The following is a 17,506-nucleotide window of genomic DNA, read 5'->3' as shown; positions in this document are numbered from 1 at the left end:
GTCCTTCCCCAGCACCTCTGGTCTGATGCACCCTTACTTGGCTAGCTGCCGGAAAGTGTGAGATCATTATAGAGCTGTTTTGTACAGAAAGCCTATTCACATCTGGATGGCTAATGCTGATAATTACTGCGCTGGTTACTAAATCTGTCGGGCTTAGGTGAGGTGAGGCTCCACAGCTGGGGCTCCTGCTAACAGCTTCACCGGCAAAGAGAGAGAGGTGAGAACAAAAACCACGAAAGATGTGCTCAGAAGCTTGGGATTGAGTGAACCTGGTTAATTACCAGTCACTTGCTGTCTCCCAGAGTTGGAGTTTCTGGCTAAGGAATGCTCATAGATCAGACAGAACATGACAACCTGCAACTTATTTCTACACTAAGAGGGTGGCGGGGACCGAGATGCAGAGACAAGTGTGGAGATGGTCTCTCAGGTGCCGGGGCCATCACCACATGACTCAGATGCCCTCAGAATACGGTGGTGGTATGAGGCAGCATGGTGCAGAACTCACCGGACTCCTTGTGGAGAGAGCTGGGGATCAGGTGTACCCATGGGGCAAAGTCTATTTGCTCTTTGCTGAAGCTTCTGAATCTGGTTTTGAGGATCCACGAACTCCCTAAAATTGCATGTCAACACGTGTGTATGTGATTGAGCAGTTTCCTGAGACACAGACTCATACCATTAATCAGATTCTTGAAAGGCTCAAAAGAGTTCTGTGATTCCCCAAAAGGAGGATGATTATAAACCACTGTCCTAGACCCCTAGAGAAACAGGAGCTTGACATTGGGCAGAGCCCCAAGAGAGACTCAGGGTCCCTAATGATCCTGAAATTATACTCAAGGTGTGTGTGTATGCCTGTAAATGTGTATGTGTATATTTTTCTAGAGAAAGGATTCAATGGTTTTCATCAGATTGAAAACAGTCAAAAGGTTTCATCACCCTCAAAAGGTTAAGAACCTGAGCTAGATCCAGGACCCCCAAAGCGAGAAAGATTGCCTGTCCTTAGCTATGTCTTTCCAGAGGACGATCACAGCCACCTGAAATCAGGGCCCAGAGTAGGCTCTGGTAGTTCTGCTCAAAACCTGGGGATAACCGGGTCTGGGGTCAGGGGCTGGCTGTCGGCGTCTTCCACGAAAGAGCACATTTGGAGTCAAGTGCCCAGACAGCAGGGTGGTGGTCATAAAGGCATCAATAGATGAGAAAACAGTTCTAGCTCCCTCCCTCTCTGATGGCTTATTCCCAGGTCTTTCTCTTCCCAAGCCCAGTACCCCAGCTCTCAGAAACCCCAAGTCCTTATTCAATTCAAGGTTCATTCAGTAAATCCTTACTGAGCACCTACTACGTGCCAGGCCCTATTCTAGGCGCAAAATAAGGGACCTGACTTGAGAGTGTTATCGACCTAGGCCAGTTTCCTGCCCCGCACACGGGCACTTTGGGCACTGCTGACCAAGGGCTTTCTTCCCAAGCTTAGCCCCCCGCTGCACCCTGCCCTGAGAGGCTGAGATCGTCCCGCCCACGGCAGGGGGCTGGGGTTCGAGGAGGGGGGGAAGCAGTACCTGTGAGCAAAGCGGTGAGGGAGGCTGGATGGACGCACCGGACCAGAGTGGGTGGGCCGGGCTCAGCCTCGGCCCTGTCTGGGCAGGGGCTAGGAGGGGTAGGGTGGGGTGGGGGCACCGCCCGCAAGGCCGGCGGGCGGGCGGGGGACCAGGCGGGAGGGAGAGACGCTGCCCGCGACCGCCTCCGCCGCCGCGCCTCATCTCCGAGCTGTGCTCGCCCGCTCCCCGCCCTCTGGGGCCGTAGCGAAGCTCCGCTCTCCATACTGAGCAGTCCCCGGAAGGCACTCGGACACGTCCCCTGACCGGATAAAGATCGGCTCAGCGCTCGCTCCGCAGCGCGAAATCTCGCCATCACCGCGGCTCGCGCGGCCGCTCCGGCCCGGCCCGGCCCGGCGACGCCAGATCGCTATCTGGGGAAACGGGAAGGCACGCCGCTGTCCCAGCCGCCACTCTCGGCCCTGCGCGCAGGGGTGACCGCGGGGCCCTGGGGCTCGCCGCCCCCCCTCCCCCCTGCCTTCCTTCCCGGCGCTTCCTCCCGGGGGACCCCTGCTTCCCGCCAGCCCCCGGCCCCCAGCGCCCAGCCAGACGCCCTCGCCCCCCTCGCCAGGTCCCGCTGCCTCCTGAAGGTTACGCGACGCAGCGGTGGGGCGCAGGGGGGCACCCGCCCTCGCCGCCGCCCACCCCAGCGCCCGACGCGTCGCGCCCGGCCGGCCGGGCTGCCGGCGGCTGCCACCGCAATCCCGGCTCTAAATCAGCGAGGGGAGGCGCCCCTCCCCCAACCCGGCTCCCCGGGCTCCCCGGGCCGCGATTGGCCACGCGGGCGCCCCCCACCCCCGGGCCCTCAGCTCCAGCTGCGGCGCCATTGGCTGCGGGTCTCCGCCAGCCTTTACATAAGCCCGGGCGCGCTCGAGTGGAGTTGTATAAAGCGAGCGAGCGAGCGGCGTCGGGGCGGGAGGCTCCAGGCCAGCCCGGGACCGGGGCTGGGAGCTGGAAGGCAGCGGCGGCGGCGGCAGAGGCGGCAGCGAGCTCCCGCTCTCCGACGCCCCCAGGCGGTGGGGCTGAGAGAGCCCGAGGATGGCTCCGAGCGCAGACGCCGGCGTGAGTACCCGCTCCGGTGCCCCTCACCCACTCAGGCAGAGAAAGTTTCTCCCGCCCTTTGCGCCCCACCCCGATCCGCCCGCCGGGCTGGCGGGGGTGCCGCCCGGGAATCGGGGAAGACGGAGACCGCTAAGGCGGCGGCGGCTTGGCTTCCAACTTGCCAAGAGGCGCAGGACTCGACTGGCGCGCAGAGCCTCCCGCGGGCTGGGGTAGAGGCGGGTGCGGGGCCGGAGGTGGAGGAGAGGTGGGAGCGGAGGTGCGGGGGCGATAGCCCTCATAGTTGCAGAGAAGGTGTCGGGGGCGTCCTGGAGGTCAGCTGTTTGGGGAGAGGGCACCGGGGCTGGGAGGGGGCGGAGCAGGTGAGGAGGGATGTGCCTGGGGTAGTGGGGAGTCACCCAGCGAACCAGGCTCAGCTCCGGGCCTGGGAAGCTACTGGCCTCGGCCGGGTGCCTAGGCTTCCAAGATGGGGAGGAGCCCTAGGGGAAGCTAGCTCTTCTTCCCCGGGAAAGCCGAGCTCCCGGGCACAGCGCTGGGTGGCAGAGAGCTCGGGGAGCCAGCCCAGCGCGCGGCGTAGCTGCCGGCTGCCTTTGCTGGACCGAGGTGTGGTCCGCTTGCTTTCAGCCTATCTCAGGCAAGCCAGCTTCAGGCATTCCAGGGGGACCAGGGCTCCTCCTCAGCCCAGTGGGGACACATGGAGGCATTGATGGGGCAGCAGGCCGAGCTTGGGGGCATGCCCAGCAATGCAGCGCGCTTCTTCGCAGTACAGTAGTTGGGAGTCCTGGTTAGTCCTGTTTCTGCAGAAACCAACTCAAGAAACCAGAGTCATCCCAGCCTGGATAGGAGCCTCCCAGAGTGGCCGGGAAGTGTTTCTGGGGTTGGGGAGGGGGGTCACTTTCCTTCCTCGGGGAATGACTAATGAATATTGCCGCTGGTGGTGGTAAGGTGTGCACCTAGTGTGGCTTCTGTGTGTCCCAGGAGGTGCTTCAGCTCTCCAGGCAAGACATATTCTTGAGTCACACTTGAGGTGTCTTCTGGGATGGGTGCAGGACTTCCCAAGTGAAGCCAGGTGGAAAAGAAGGCAAGAAGGTTCCAGGGATAGGAGACAACTCTGTAGTGCTGCTTGAATCAGGGGAGAACTCTTGTGGGAAGAGAAACGCTGTTGGTGGGAGATTTTTTGACCCTGATGACTTGGGGCTGCAGCTACCCAAGACTGAATTAGAGCGAATTCAGAGTCACCCTGTACCTCATTCTCAGCCATGAGGAAGGGGAGATGGAGAATGGAAAGTGGGAATATGGCGGTTCTTCCAATATGGCCCTTGAGGAAGCTTTTTCTCTCAGTCTGACTTGACTAAGAACATGTTTCTGGCAGCAGGTCCTAAAGTCCATTTAAGGGACAATGAAGGGAGTTTAAGGTCTTGGTGCTGGCTCAGTGGACCACAGAATATCCTGGTTTACAGTTGGTACTAATGGTCTCTGGAGAAGGTCAAAAGTGGGCTGCTCAGTTGGGGCTGTATCCTGTACCTCATCCCTGAACATGAATGAGTGTTTTGAACTCCTAGGGCAGCTGCATCAGCCTGTAGATCTTTTAGTGGGGCTCTCAGTTCATACCCCCAAACCCAGCTCCATCCTCTACCTGCAGTCAACATTTTTCTGCTGCATTTCCCAAGACCTTCTCTCCACTGGGGATTTGTACAGCGAAATACCTGCTTGTTGCTTTCTTCTCTCCTCTCCATCTGGGCTGCACCTGGTGTTCTGAACCCTGAGGTTTATTACTCTGCACCTTGATGTTTGGTTAAGACGTCCTATAGCAGCACCGTAGTGCCCTCTGAATGTGTGGACCAATGGTCTGTGTAATTCTGGAGAGTGAAACATACTCTTATAGAGAGCGGACTACAGACCAGGAAGGTAGTCCTATTAAACAGCTGTGACAGTCCTGTTCTCAGTCTTGCTTGCTGCCTGCTGAGGCAATGGAAGCTGCCCAGCAGGCTCTTTGGTGCCCAGTAGGGGGCGCCAAAGGCACCCAGCTCAGGACCACTGACTTTTCACTTCTTGCCCTTCATTGGTCATAGTAACTTAATGCTTTAAGCAGGTTCAGGCTATAGCCTTTAACCATCACCTTCATGATTGGAACCCTTCTACCACGTACTTCCTGGACTTCAGGTGGTCTGTGGTCTCAGGTGCAATGAGACAGATACATGTACAGCATTCCAAGGAAATAGAGCTGGTACCTAGCCCCACCTGCTCTCTGAGATCATCCTTTGTGTTTGGTGCTGGTGTGTTCTTTGAACTTGTTTACGACTCATAGAGCCCAAGAATATTAGAGCTAGAAGAAAGGAACCTTGAAGAGCACCTACTCCAACGCCGTCCCACATGCACACTTAATTTACAGATGAGAAAACTGAAACCCAGTTAAGGCAAGTATCTTGCCCAAGGTCACATGGCTATTTGGTGGAAGGATAGGACTGGGTCCTAGGATTTCCAGTCCTCTACTTAGAGCTCTTTCCGCTCCCATGACCTGCTTCCTCTTTACTATGGAGATGGACGTGTGTTCTCTGCACAGTAAGTGTTCATAATTGCTGACTGATCAGACATCGGTAAATTAATAAATCTAGTAAACTGGGGGAAATTTCCTTTGAATCTGTTATTCAGACTGAGGAGGTGAGGAGCAGATAAAGTTCTCATAATGTACATATACAGGTAACAGAAATTCCTAATTATTCTTTCCCCTTCCTCCATTATCTTGTCTTGTTATTTCAAGTGGTCTTATAGGCAAAAGCAATGCGACTCCTGGTTTCTGTCCACACACGTAGGAATCAGAAATGCCCAGCCCCTTGCGGTGGTCTTGGAACCCAAGCCTGGAGCTTTTCCTTCCTTCTGTTCAGGCATGCTAGAGTGAGGTCTCTCTGACCTGTAGTCGCACCACTGCCTATGGGGCCTCCAGTACTCAGATCCTGGGTGAAGTGGAGAGTTTCCAATCAGTATTTGCCCATTTCCCCATCCTTGCTGCTCCCAGCTCAAGGTCAGAGTTCTAGGATGTTCTATTTTTGCAAAATCCTCATATTAGGGCTTCTTGGGTGACCTGGAAGATACTACCATTTCCATTGCCCTTTTTCTTTTCTGTGAGGCTGGCTGTTGACATCTGAGCCAGGCCCTGGGAAGGAGGTTTGCTGAGTGGTCTGTGGGCTGCCCCCTCTGTGTCCTCTCCCCACCCTGCTCCTTTGCAGTCTGCATAGAGCCCCCCCGCCCCGAGCCTCTGCAGACTTGCCAGCAACCCTCAGGAGGGACCAGTGCTGCGGAGCCAAAATTCCAAGAGGCGGATCCTCTTCTGTCCCTAAGGCTCACCTGAGGGATGCTTGTTGCCAGGGAAGGTGCTTGAGTTTCCTCATCTCCTTCAGGCTCACAGACAAGTTGGGTCTTTTTCTTCAGGTAGAGGAGGGAGGTGGTAGGATAATGTGGAACACCGGAGAGCCACAGCCCCCTCCTTGAAAGCAGGGTTTCTGAGAGGCTGTGCTTGGGATCTGCGCCTGATTCCAGCTCTAGCTGAAGAGTTGTGCCAGCATTCCCAAGGCATGGTTTGGTTCTGGATAAGCCCAGAGGAATATACTTACATAAAATACAGCTATAGCACAGTACCTCTGTATTTTTGTTTGAATGGGGGAGTGGCATTAGACACTGAGGAAACAAGAAGTCGCCTCTTTCATGAACCTCACCAGATGGTTGACCCTTAATCTTACTCTCGCTGGGAAGGCAGCTCAGTAGTGGAAATGACTCAGGCTTAGAATCCGACTCCTCACTTCCTGCTCAGGCGCCTTGGACAAACCGCTTAACCTCTGCATGCCTCAGTTTCCTCCTCTGCAAAATGATGAGGCTGGCAACCTGTGATGAGTGTAGGATAGTGAAAATCAAGGAAGATAGTCTTTAACATGCCTCTACCCTTGGTGAGATGTAAAGAGGTATTCAGCTGGGAGAGGACATTATTGCAGGACCCCTGGGAACCACACTGGGTCTTCCATTTCCCGGCGAATGAGACCGAGTGTCCAGGTTCGCACATCAGCCTCTGCTCACAGCAACATCTGGGCTGCGGACAAGGCCTCCTTGGCAGGACTCCCTCCTTGCCCTCTTCCCTCCCCCGTGTTGGGGTTTTCATTTCGGGGTTCTGCCATGCTTGGGGAAAAGAAATTTTACAGGTCCCAGGATAATTCTGAGTGTGATAGAAGGCCTTGAGCTATTGATTCCTAAGGAAGGATCTTTGTGCTGGGAGAAGGCTTCCTCAGAGCCCAGTGATTTAAGAGTGCTGACAAATCCGTGCTCACCGAGCCTCCTGCGGGCTGCAGATACAGGCTTCCAGGCCATCCAGGGTTCTGCGAGGGACTTCTGGGGAGCCTGGCTGGTTGCTTAGGGGACATAAACCTGTGAACTCTCTTTAAGAGAAGGTATGAAATCAATCGGTTCATTATCACACCAAACACACGCTGGACCGCGGAGGGCATTTAAGAAATGAGAAGTAGCAAAGAACTAGGAGGTTGTGTTTGAAAAGTATGTGGAAAAGTGTGCAGGGGTTGGGGAAGAGGCGGGGGCAGGAAGACCTTTCTCCACTGAACCACATGGTCTTGACCTTATTGAAGTCCTTGGGCAGTGAACGGAGGGATTACTTTGCCCACTTGACAATGTGTGTAGACATTTTTGATTGTGACAACTGGGGCATAGAGTGCTTTGGGCATCTAGTTGGTAGAGGCCAGGGATGACATTAACCATCCTACAATGCACAGGACAGCCCCCCAACAAAGAACTGTCTGGCCCAAGAAGTCACTAGTGCCAAGGTGGAGAAACCCTGGACCAGAGCATCACATCATGGAATCACAGCATGTTAGAGGTGGGAGGGATTTTAGAAGTATTTTCACCCAATGCTCCCACTTCATAGCTGAGAACCCTGAGATCCAGAGAGGTGAATACACCAGCCAGGGTCACACAGCAAACAAGTGGCAAAGCTGGTCTGGACCTCAGATCTGCTGTCTCCTGAGAATGACTTACCCAGACTCTCCACAAAGTTGTTGTAAAGATTCAATGTGAGCTGTGAAAACACTTAGAAAATTATAAAGAGACTATTATTAATATTGCTATGATTAGGAATTTGGGAGTTTGGAAAGTTCTATTTCTGGCTATGCCACTGACTCATGGTACAAGTTTGGGCACGTCATTCCCCTACCCCCAGGCCTCTCTGTGAGTGCGTGTGGGGTCAGGGGTGGTCTTAGCGAATGATAATTATATCATAATCATTGTCTTTAGAGAAAAGCCCAAAGATTTGCCCTTCAAAAACCCTAGACACTTACAAAAAAGAAAGGATAAAAATTTTCCTTGAAAGAAATCATGTTGACTTCGTAAGAAGCAAAGCGTTTGCTTCTTGGAAAAATTCCAGTACCCGGGCCCTGTGAGTTGGTTCCAGCCCAGGAAATCTGATCAACATCCGGCGGAGAAACCGATAGCTCCCCAACTGACACGCGGCTGGATTTGTCCCCGCTCCCTCCGCGACTTCACCACCCTTTCCTGCTCAGCCCTCTTGGCCCAGGGAAGTTCTGCAAGGAACTTGAAGGAGGGGTGGGCAGGCGTGTCATTAATTAGGAAAACCTTGTTTACTTAAAAGACATATTCTTAAAGATCTCGTCCAAGGGACATTTTGACATATTACTTAATTAGCCACAAAGGAATCGTGTTGCCGAGAGTGTAAAATGACCCTTCCTGTGGCTTCCAGTTACTCTTATCTTTGTTTGCACCCAACAAGTACAGTGGCAAGGTCATGGGAATCACTGTGGAGCTAAGGGGTCCTGTTGACTGAGGAAGGGACCGTGGGGACTTCTTCCCTCCCTAACAGCCGCTCCACCTACCTTGAGAGCCACCCCCTCCTCCGGAGTTCCTTTGTCCCTGCCCTCCTTCGGGACCAGCAGGTTGCCGGGGAACCCCTGTCCCCCACCTGGACAGGCAGAGGAGCCTTGCAGGGGTCATGGGAGCAGCCTCGGCTGGAGTTTCTCACAGAAGGCCCCGCCCTGCCCTTGCCCTCAGGGTTGGAGGTGGGACGTTCCTAGAGGCTGTCCTTAGAGGACCAAGGCTCCACCCCTCCCTGCCCAAATTGGGAGGGCAAGCTCACTCAAATCTCACCCAGTTCCTGTCGTGCAGGTGGTGAGCATCTTGCGTGTCCAGGGCAGCCCAGCCTCTGGAGGTCAGTCCCTGTAGTCAGAGTTGGTGAGCACACGGGCCCTTTCTGTCGCCTTGCCTTAGTGATGTCACGTTCCCTTTCGCCCTAGTCTAAGAACAGACTCTTTCTTGGAATCGCAATCATGCACCAGTCATCCGAGAAGCTATGTATATCCAAAGAGCCTTTTGCAGGTGGGGAAAGAAGAGTTCCCAAGAAGGAGAAATGCTGCCTTGCAAGCAGCGGGGGTGGAGACATGTGTCTTTTGTTCTCAGCTGTAAACCCAGTGCCTTGCACAGTGCTTGGCATATGGAGGGGCTCCACAGGTGCTCGGTGGGTGAACAAATGAATGTGTGAATGTAGGCGGCCAGTCTGGGGCAGATGTGGCCCTTGGTATTAAAGTGGATCTCCAGACAGGCCTGGGTCCATAAGGCCAGCTTTCCTTCGGGCTCCTTCTTCCCAGAGCTGACGCTTGGCCCCAGGGCTCTGTAAACCTCCAAAGGTCCCACGGATCAAGCAGGGTCTGAGGAGCCCACACAGGGCCCACTTGTGAGATGGTACCAGCTCTAAGCCTGGAGCAGGGCTGAGTTTCTCCTCCCCTTCACTTCTTGCGGGTGCCCACTGCCCCCATCCTCCACCAGGCTGCTACAAGGAAGCTCCGTGCAGGTCTATCTTGGTAGCTGTAAGCTGATAGAAGAGATGATCATTTGGATTTCCACCAAAGACAGACTGGAGAGTGAATCATTGCTTCACGGAAAGATTCCCAGGAGAACGCTTTTAAATAGCAAGGTCCGCTAATGCATTTTATTGCTTTTTTTTTTTTTTTTTTTTTTTTGCGGTGTGCGGGCCTCTCACTGTTGTGGCCTCTCCCGTTGCGGAGCACAGGCTCCGGACGCGCAGGCTCAGCGGCCATAGCTCACGGGCCCAGCCGCTCCACGGCATGTGGGATCTTCCCGGACCGGGGCACGAACCCGTGTCCCCTGCATCGGCAGGCGGACTCTCAACCACTGCGCCACCAGGGAAGCCCCGCTAATGCATTTTAAATGATTTAGAAAAAAAACCTGACCCGTAGACACTTAGGCTCGGAAGAGAACTTTGGAGGTCATCCAGTACCACACCGTCAACTGCCCACAGCTCCGGGACGTCCAGGTCCCCTCTGTGATACTCTCACTCACTTTTTGGAAACCAGCCAGTCTAGCCGTTCTGCACACTGTTGCCCCAAATCTAATCGGACCTCTACCCGACTTCAGACCTCCCTCACCGGGTGACTCCAGGCTCCTTCCCAGATGCGCCAGGCGGGTTCTACAGGCCCCAGCTGCTGCCTCCACGCAAGACTGTCTCCGCCTTCTCCTGCACCCTCCACTCCGCACCCCAGACACTGCATTCCAAAGGCATTGCCACCTGCACCGAGCTGAGTCAAATCCACCTGGAATGTAGCTCCCATTGGAATCCAGATTCCCTGTCTCCAGGGGGCCTTTCCTGCCTGCCCTTCCCACCCCCTACACACCTCGATACTTAATCCCTCCCTCCTACGGGCTACGTCTGCACTTTGTACCTGTTGCTACTCTGAATGCCTACGCCTGTATCATGTGTCCCCCCTAGAGGACTGTCAGCTCCTTGTGGTCAGAAGCCATGCCTCAGGCATTATTTCTAACCTGGCCCTTAGCATCTGCAAAATGCTTGAAAATGGATGTGTATGTGACTATAAACCGAGGGGTTTTGCATTTGGAAAGCAGTGTTTAAAATGTCAAAGAACTCCACCAGGTCCCTAGACGAATTAGTCACAGAAGCCAGCCTATGCCTCAACGTCTGACAGTCCCGTGGGTTCCATTCGACACTCGGCAGCTATTCCCCGACAGGGAGCACCTGGTGGGCCTGGACTCCGTCTCCTGAGATGCATTCGTTCATTCGAAAAACATTTATGTGGTAGTAATAGCATCACTGTCGTCGCCATTACCTACCACGTATGGACTTTGCCAGGCACTGCGCATGCGTTATCTCATTTCATTTCCCATTTTACAGACCCGGAAGTCCGAGCAGTTGATAATACTCATTAAGGACCTGCGCTGCCTTGTGCGTGAGGCTGGGAGACTCCATTTGTCCTCTCACTTTCAGAAACACCATTTCACTAGCCTGCGGGTCTCTGTGGCATCTCCCAGCCTGGGTCCCCTGCGTTTTCGTCTGCCTTGTTCTGGAGCAGGACCAAGCCTCTTTTGTATAAGTGCAGCCGCAGGCAGCATCTGGAGTTCTCTCCAGGTAGCGGGAAGGAAGAGGAAGGCTTATACTTTCACGGTGCTGGGGAAGATGCATAGGACATGGTGGCCCCGGGGGGCTGGGGAGGTACAGAAGGTCTGGTGTTTGTCTTCCAGGCTGGCAATGCGGAAGACGGGGTGGAGAAACGCCGATGACTGAGGCATTAGAATATACGCTCCACGGGAGCAAAGACTTCATTTTGTTCTCAGCTGTTTTCCCGATGCCCAGACAGTGCCTGACAGAGGTGCATAAGACTAGCGAATGAATGACCGAGTGAATGACTGAATGGCAGCTTTCTCTCCATTTGGGCCACAGTATTTGCTTCCTAGCTGGCCTCTCTGTTTCCAGGCCCACGCTCCCACGGCCTCCTCCACACCCCGCTGCTGCAGTGTTCTCTCCAACACGTCCCTCCAGCCAAGTCATCCCTCACCCTTCTGGCTTGTGTTGTGCCGGGCCTCCGCAGCCTCTTCTAACCTCCTAGCCACGCCGCGACCCACCATCCGTCCTGGCCCAGCCACTCCGAGCCTCCTGGGGCTTCATGACCCTGCTCAGCCACCATGCACGTGCTGGCTCCTCAGCCTGGAATGCTTTCTCCACCTTGGCCCTCTGGCCAGTTCATCACTGCCTCTTAGGCCTTCCCCAGCACCCCCAGGCAGAGATGCTTGCTCCTTCCATTGTGCTCCCATCTTACTTCCTTTAAGACAAGTCTGGTGTAGTGAAAGACACTGTTTAGTGTAGTGTCCAAGGGCACCATTTCTGGAGCCAAATGGCTTAGACACAAATCCTGGCTCTACCACGTACTAGTTGTGTGACCTTGAGCAAGTTACTTAACCTCTCTGTGCCTTCATTTCCTCATCTGTAAAATGGGGACAAAAGTGGTACCTACCTCACAAGGTTACTATGAGGATTAAATGAGATCATCCATGTAAAGGGTTGGAGTAGTGCCTGGCACATAGTCGGTGGTAGGTAAGTGTTGTTATTACTACCCATTCCTCATATAGTACTTGTTATATGAAATTGCAATTAAAAACAAATCTCCGTTTGCCTTGTGTACAGGGTCCCATGAATTAGATTGAAGAGTGACGTGATCAGCTCCGAGATTTAGAAAGGGAGCTCTGATGTGGAAGTAGGGAGAGATGAGAAGAAAGGGGGAACAGTGAACAAATATTACTGCTGTTCAGTTGAAGGATAAAGGGGGCAAATCCCCAGCAGTGGGGATAGAAAGAGTGGGCAGCTTCGAGAGAGATTCATGAAGTGGATTGACTTGGTGATCCAGCAGTTGTGAAGAATAAGGAAGGAGCAAGAACCAAATATGACTCCAGATCTCCAGTTTGAGTGTTGGGGTTTGAAAGGGTCCAATGAACAGCATCCCACTTCCCTGTTCAGATTCAGGACCAATGAAGGGAAAGAAAGGTGGGGAGGGACAGGGGAGGGGAAGAGAGAGGCAGGGCTCAAGACAGATGGAGGTTAAAACGCTGCCATCATTACAGATACAGCTGTTTGGAAGGCCAGGCTTCAAAGTGGGATTCACGGAGCTGATGTACCTGCATCCCCACTGCAGCCCTCCCTGTGGGTGGGGGCAGGCCTGAGCCTGCCTGGCCAAGCTCAGCACATGGCAGAGAGTGGCCTCTGCAGGGAGGCAGGTCCAGAAAAGGCTCTCCGGGCCCAGTTTTTCCAAACTGACCCGTCCGGTGAGTCCCTGCTCCGGCCCTTGGGAGGAGGGAGTGGGAAAAGGAGGGGAGTCAGGAATGATACACTAGTCCAGGGGTTCTCAGTCTCAGCACTGCTGACATTTTGGGCTGGATAATTCTTTGTTGTAGAGGGCTGTCCCCTGCATTGTAAGATGTTTTGGCAGCATCCCTGGCCTCTACCCACTAGATGCCAGTAGTACCCCCCTTCCCTGGTGGGACAACCCAAAATGCCTCCAGACATTGCCAGCTGTTGAGGGCAAGGGATGCAAATCACCCCTGGTTGAGAACCAGCGCTCTCATCCAATGGAAGGTCCTCCAGATGGAAACCTGGGGAGGGAAAAATAAGTGCTCCCTCTAACTTATGACCCAGTGTGGGACCTTTAAATATGCAGTGCTAGGAGGGCAGGTTGGGATGACATCTGGTTCGCCAGACCTTTGAGGAGTCTGCTGTCTTCCTTCTCTTCTCCTCCTCACTCTCCTTATCCAGCTAACTTCTTAGCATCCTTTACCGCTCAGCTACACCATCCTACCTCCACAAAACATTCTTCTTTTCCCCCTCCACCTGGCTAGTTTAGATACCTTTGTGCCCCTCCTCCACAGCACCCCTCACCTTGTACTGCAAATGTTGACTAGCTTTCTCCCTGTGACCCCAGCACCGAGCACAGCCCCAGGCCCATTGGAGGTCCACAGGAAGTGTCACTGTGGGTCAGTAAGCTCCCCTAGCTCTCCTCCAACGATGCCTTAGTCCCAGGCGCTCCTCTGTGTAGATCCGGTGGCCCAGCCCATGCAGGGCGGAATGCTTCTGTGGCTGCCTCTCTTCCTCAAGCCTTTGCCCTCCTACAGCTTCTAGAAAGGGTCTGTGCTCCCTGCTGGTTCCCAACATCTGAAGCATTCAGGGCTCTTCCTTTTGTGAGAGCTCAGGGCGGTGTCCTTGGCTCTTGCGATAATTGCTAAAGAACTGCTTGCCCTAAAAATTACCCTGGAAGCCACAGCTGCCTGACCCTACATCAGAGATCTAGGTTGCTTGGTTACCAGTTTTCAGACCCAATTCAGGAAAGTCCCGAGGCCGCAGAAAACTGAGTTTGGCTGCATGTGACCCACAGCCAGTGTCTAAAGACTGTCTAGCCTTACAGCTATCTGTGTGAAAGGAACGGAAATAAGCAGCGAGCCTGGCCCCCGAGAGCCGTTCACTAGCTCACTTTACCCTGGAAACCTCGGCATGTCATAGGATTCCCAGGTTACCGATGAGGACACTGGAGATCCGAAAGATTAAGAACCTGCTAGTTTCTGGTGGAGTTGAGGTCCAAATCCAGGTCCCCGACTCTGGGCTTTGGTTTGTTTATTTATCTTTCTCTCGATCCCACTGAGGATTGTTAGCTTGTAGAATACTTTTAAGAAATTATTACAAAGCAATTCTTCCCACCGCCTGAAACACAAGCCCGACCACCTCTCGCCCTTGTTAAGAGCCCTCTTTGCCCCCTCCTCTCCCTTCCCCTGCAGGAGCAGCCCAGGTGTTCCGGTCCTGCACCCTCTGGCCAAGCTCTGCCACTGATATTTATCCTCGCCTCCGCCGGGCTGCACTGCCCCAGATGTCTTCCCATTGCGCTAAACACTACTTACTTACTACTTAACGCCACTGCTACCTGTAGATAGCTAGTAGGTGCTTGTTACACAGCATTCAAGAAAACAAAAAAGTTCAGTTCAACATACTTTTTAAAATTCGATTTTTAGCTTTTCTCCACATTCTCCCCAAAGATTGAGATGTTCCCAGTGGGGTGACAGGTTTCTGAGCCAACTGTGTAAAACTTGAGGTCACTCCAGCACCTGCTGTCCTTCTGCTTCAGGCAGTACCATCCGGCTCTGCTTTCTTCCCCAAACTCCATATCCTGCCTCTTCCTGTGATACTCTCTGGCTAAATAGATTTTCTTGGTAGACCTCAACAAGCTGGTGATGAATTCCGGTAGTAGAAACATTTTTCACTTCAAATCAGAGTGTAGCTTACACTCCCAGCTGGGGACTGTGAGTCTGGGGCAGTGGTTCTCAGCCCAGGCTGCCCCTTAACATCATCAGAGGAGCTTCTAAAAATACACCCGACCCCCACCCCAGACCAGTTAAATCAGAAACTGGGGTGAAGGATCTGGGCAGCAGCATAGCTCTAAAAACTCCCCAGGGGATTCGATTGGACAGCTAGGGTTTAGAATCACTGGTCTAGAGCCTTGCTACTACAAGTGAAGTCTGCGGACCAGCAGCCTCGGCATCCCCTGAAAGCTTGTTAGAATGCAGAATCTCAGGCCCCACCCCAGACCTACCGAATCAGAATCTGCATTTTACCAAGACCCTCAGGTGATTGGTAAGCACGTTACAGTTTAAGAAGAATTGCTTTCGGGAAAGAACTGTTTTTTGGTTTTGTTTTTGTTTTGCGGTACGCAAGCCTGTCACTGTTGTGGCCTGTCCCGCTGCGGAGCACAGGCAGGCTCAGCGGCCACGGCTCACGGGCCTAGCTGCTCCGCGGCATGTGGGATCTTCCCGGACCGGGGCACGAACCCATGTCCCCTGCATCGGCAGGCAGACTCTCAACCACTGCGCCACCAGGGAAGCCCGAAAGAACAGTTTTAAGATAACTGTATGACAAGTTGCAAGCAATTTCTGCTGATTCACATTTTCATTTGGACTTATTCCTTCATCCATTTAACAAATGTTAATTGAGTGCCTCCTAGTACTGCGCACCACGATGGTTTGGGGGAACACATTGGCATGCATCTCTATCTTGGCTTGCAAATTCCTGCCCATACCCCATCTTCTCTAGGCTCTGGGCATTAATGGTAGCTATCTTTTGTCTACTAGACCTGACCCCCCACTCCAGTTCCAGCCCTTTCCTTCTTCTCAATTCTTTGCAAAAATTAGAGTCAGAATCCCTCTTTGTCAGTCCCTATCAATTGTGGTACTTTGACTGAGCTGAAGATAGCTAGTACTTTGAGTATCTAATGATCAACCGAGCCTGCAGCCCTGAGGATTGTATGGCCCTAGGATTGGTTTCAGACCCTTAGATCTAGAGGCAGAGGAGAAGTTTCTTGAACGAATCACTATAGCATATAGTATGGTTTCTTTTTTTTTTTTTTTTTTTTTAGTAAAAGGCGAAAGATTTATTCGATATGAAGAGAAACGAGAGTATATATATAGTATGGTTTCGTAACCCTGGCTATTCAACATGTAGTTTATGGACCAGGACGGTCAGAATCACATGGGAGCTTGTTCAAAATATATAATCTTGGGCTCTCCTGCAGATCAGCTGAATCAGAATCTGCATTTTAACAAGACCACCCAGTGATCCATGTACATATTAAAGTTTGAGAAGCACTGGAGCACTGGTATAAATTGTCAAATTTTGCAACATGTTAGAATCATGTAGGGAGCTTTTAAAATTCTGATGCCCCTGCTGCGTCCTATGCCAAGTGAGTGAGAATATCTTGGGATGAGACCAGGCGTGAGTATTTTTTTATTATGGTAAAATATACATAACATAAAACTTCCATTCTGACCATTTATAAGTGTATAGTTCAGTGATATTAAATGCATTCACGTTGTCGTGCAAACATCACCACCATCCATCTCCAGAACTTTTCATCTTCCCAAACTGAAACTCCATAACCGTGAAACACTAACTCCCCATTCCCCTGTCCCCCCAGCCCCTGGTAACCACCACTCTTCTTTCTGCCTCTATGAATTTGACTATTCCAGGTACCTCGTATAAGTGGGATCATACAGTGTTTGTATGACTGGCTTATTTCACTTAGCATAATGTCTTCTAGGTTCATCCATGTTGTAGCATGTGTCAGAATTTCCTTCCTTTTTAAGGCATATCATATTCCATTGTATGAACATGCCACACTTTGGACATATGGATTGATGGACACTTGGGTTGCTTGTGGCCACTGTGAATAATGCAATTACGAACTTGGGTATACAGATATCTGTTCCAGTCCCCTCTTTCAATTCTTTTGGGTATATACCCAGAAATGGAATTGCTGCATCACATGGTAATTGTTTTTTGGATTTTTTGAGGAACTGCTGCACAGCAGTTTTCCACAGCAGCTGCACCATTTTATAGTCCTATCAGCAATGCATAAGGGTCCCAATTTCTCCACGTCCTCACTAACAATTGTTATTTCCTGTTTTTTTGATTATAGCCATTCTAATGGGTGTGAAGTATTATCTCACTGTGGGTTTGATTTGCATTTCCCTAATGATTAGTGATGTTGAGCATCTTTTCATATACTTATTGACCAATTGTATATCTTCTTTGGAGAAATGTTTATTCAAGTCCTTTACCCATTTTGAATTGGATTGTTTTGTTGTTGTTGCTGAGTTGTAGGACTTCTTTATATATTTTGGATATTAATCCCTTATCAGATATATGATTTGCAAATATTTTCTCCCATTACATGGGTTGCCTTTTCACTCTATTGATAGTGTCCTGTGGTCCCCAAAAGTTTTAAATTTTGATGCAGTCCATGTAATCTATTTTTTCTTCTGTCACCTGTTCTTTTGGTGTCATATCCAAGAAATCATTTTCAGACAACGGTATTTTTTAAAGCTCCCCAAGTGATTCCAACGTACAGCTAAGGTCGAGCAATGTTTCTCAAATTTTAACGTGCATTCAGATCACCTGAAATCGTGTTAAAATGCACATTCTGATTTATTAGGTCTGGGGTAGGGCCCAAGATTCT

At 52.0% G+C, this 17,506-nt stretch overlaps 1 protein-coding gene and 1 long non-coding RNA gene across 8 annotated transcripts in view; one reads left to right on the top strand and one right to left on the bottom strand.

Moving 5' to 3' along the window:
• Window positions 1–2,161: 2,161 nt before the first annotated feature.
• CRTAC1 (cartilage acidic protein 1) overlaps window positions 2,162–17,506 on the top strand; it is a 155,597-nt gene continuing 140,252 nt past the window's right edge. For 2 of the 7 annotated variants that reach the window (XM_033425725.2, XM_049697450.1), the window contains exon 1: window positions 2,339–2,648. In XM_033425725.2, the coding sequence (XP_033281616.1) occupies window positions 2,625–2,648 (24 nt within the window). In that variant the 5' untranslated portion in view covers window positions 2,339–2,624. Of the gene's footprint in view, window positions 2,649–17,506 lie in introns of all 7 variants that reach the window. The other 5 variants (XM_033425726.2, XM_049697451.1, XM_049697449.1 and 2 more) reach the window with 5 other exon arrangements.
• Window positions 2,655–8,668, bottom strand: LOC117200870 (uncharacterized). The gene is made up of 3 exons (XR_004482617.2): window positions 8,531–8,668; window positions 5,991–6,524; window positions 2,655–5,599 (listed from the first exon to the last, which is right to left on the bottom strand). It is a non-coding gene; the product is annotated as an uncharacterized LOC117200870 (long non-coding RNA).

The sequence above is a fragment of the Orcinus orca genome, chromosome 14 (genome assembly GCF_937001465.1).
Source record: "Orcinus orca chromosome 14, mOrcOrc1.1, whole genome shotgun sequence".
Lineage (NCBI taxonomy): Eukaryota > Metazoa > Chordata > Mammalia > Artiodactyla > Delphinidae > Orcinus > Orcinus orca.
The sequence above is the reverse complement of the archived record's forward strand: the minus strand, read 5'-3'. Positions and strand labels throughout refer to the sequence as shown.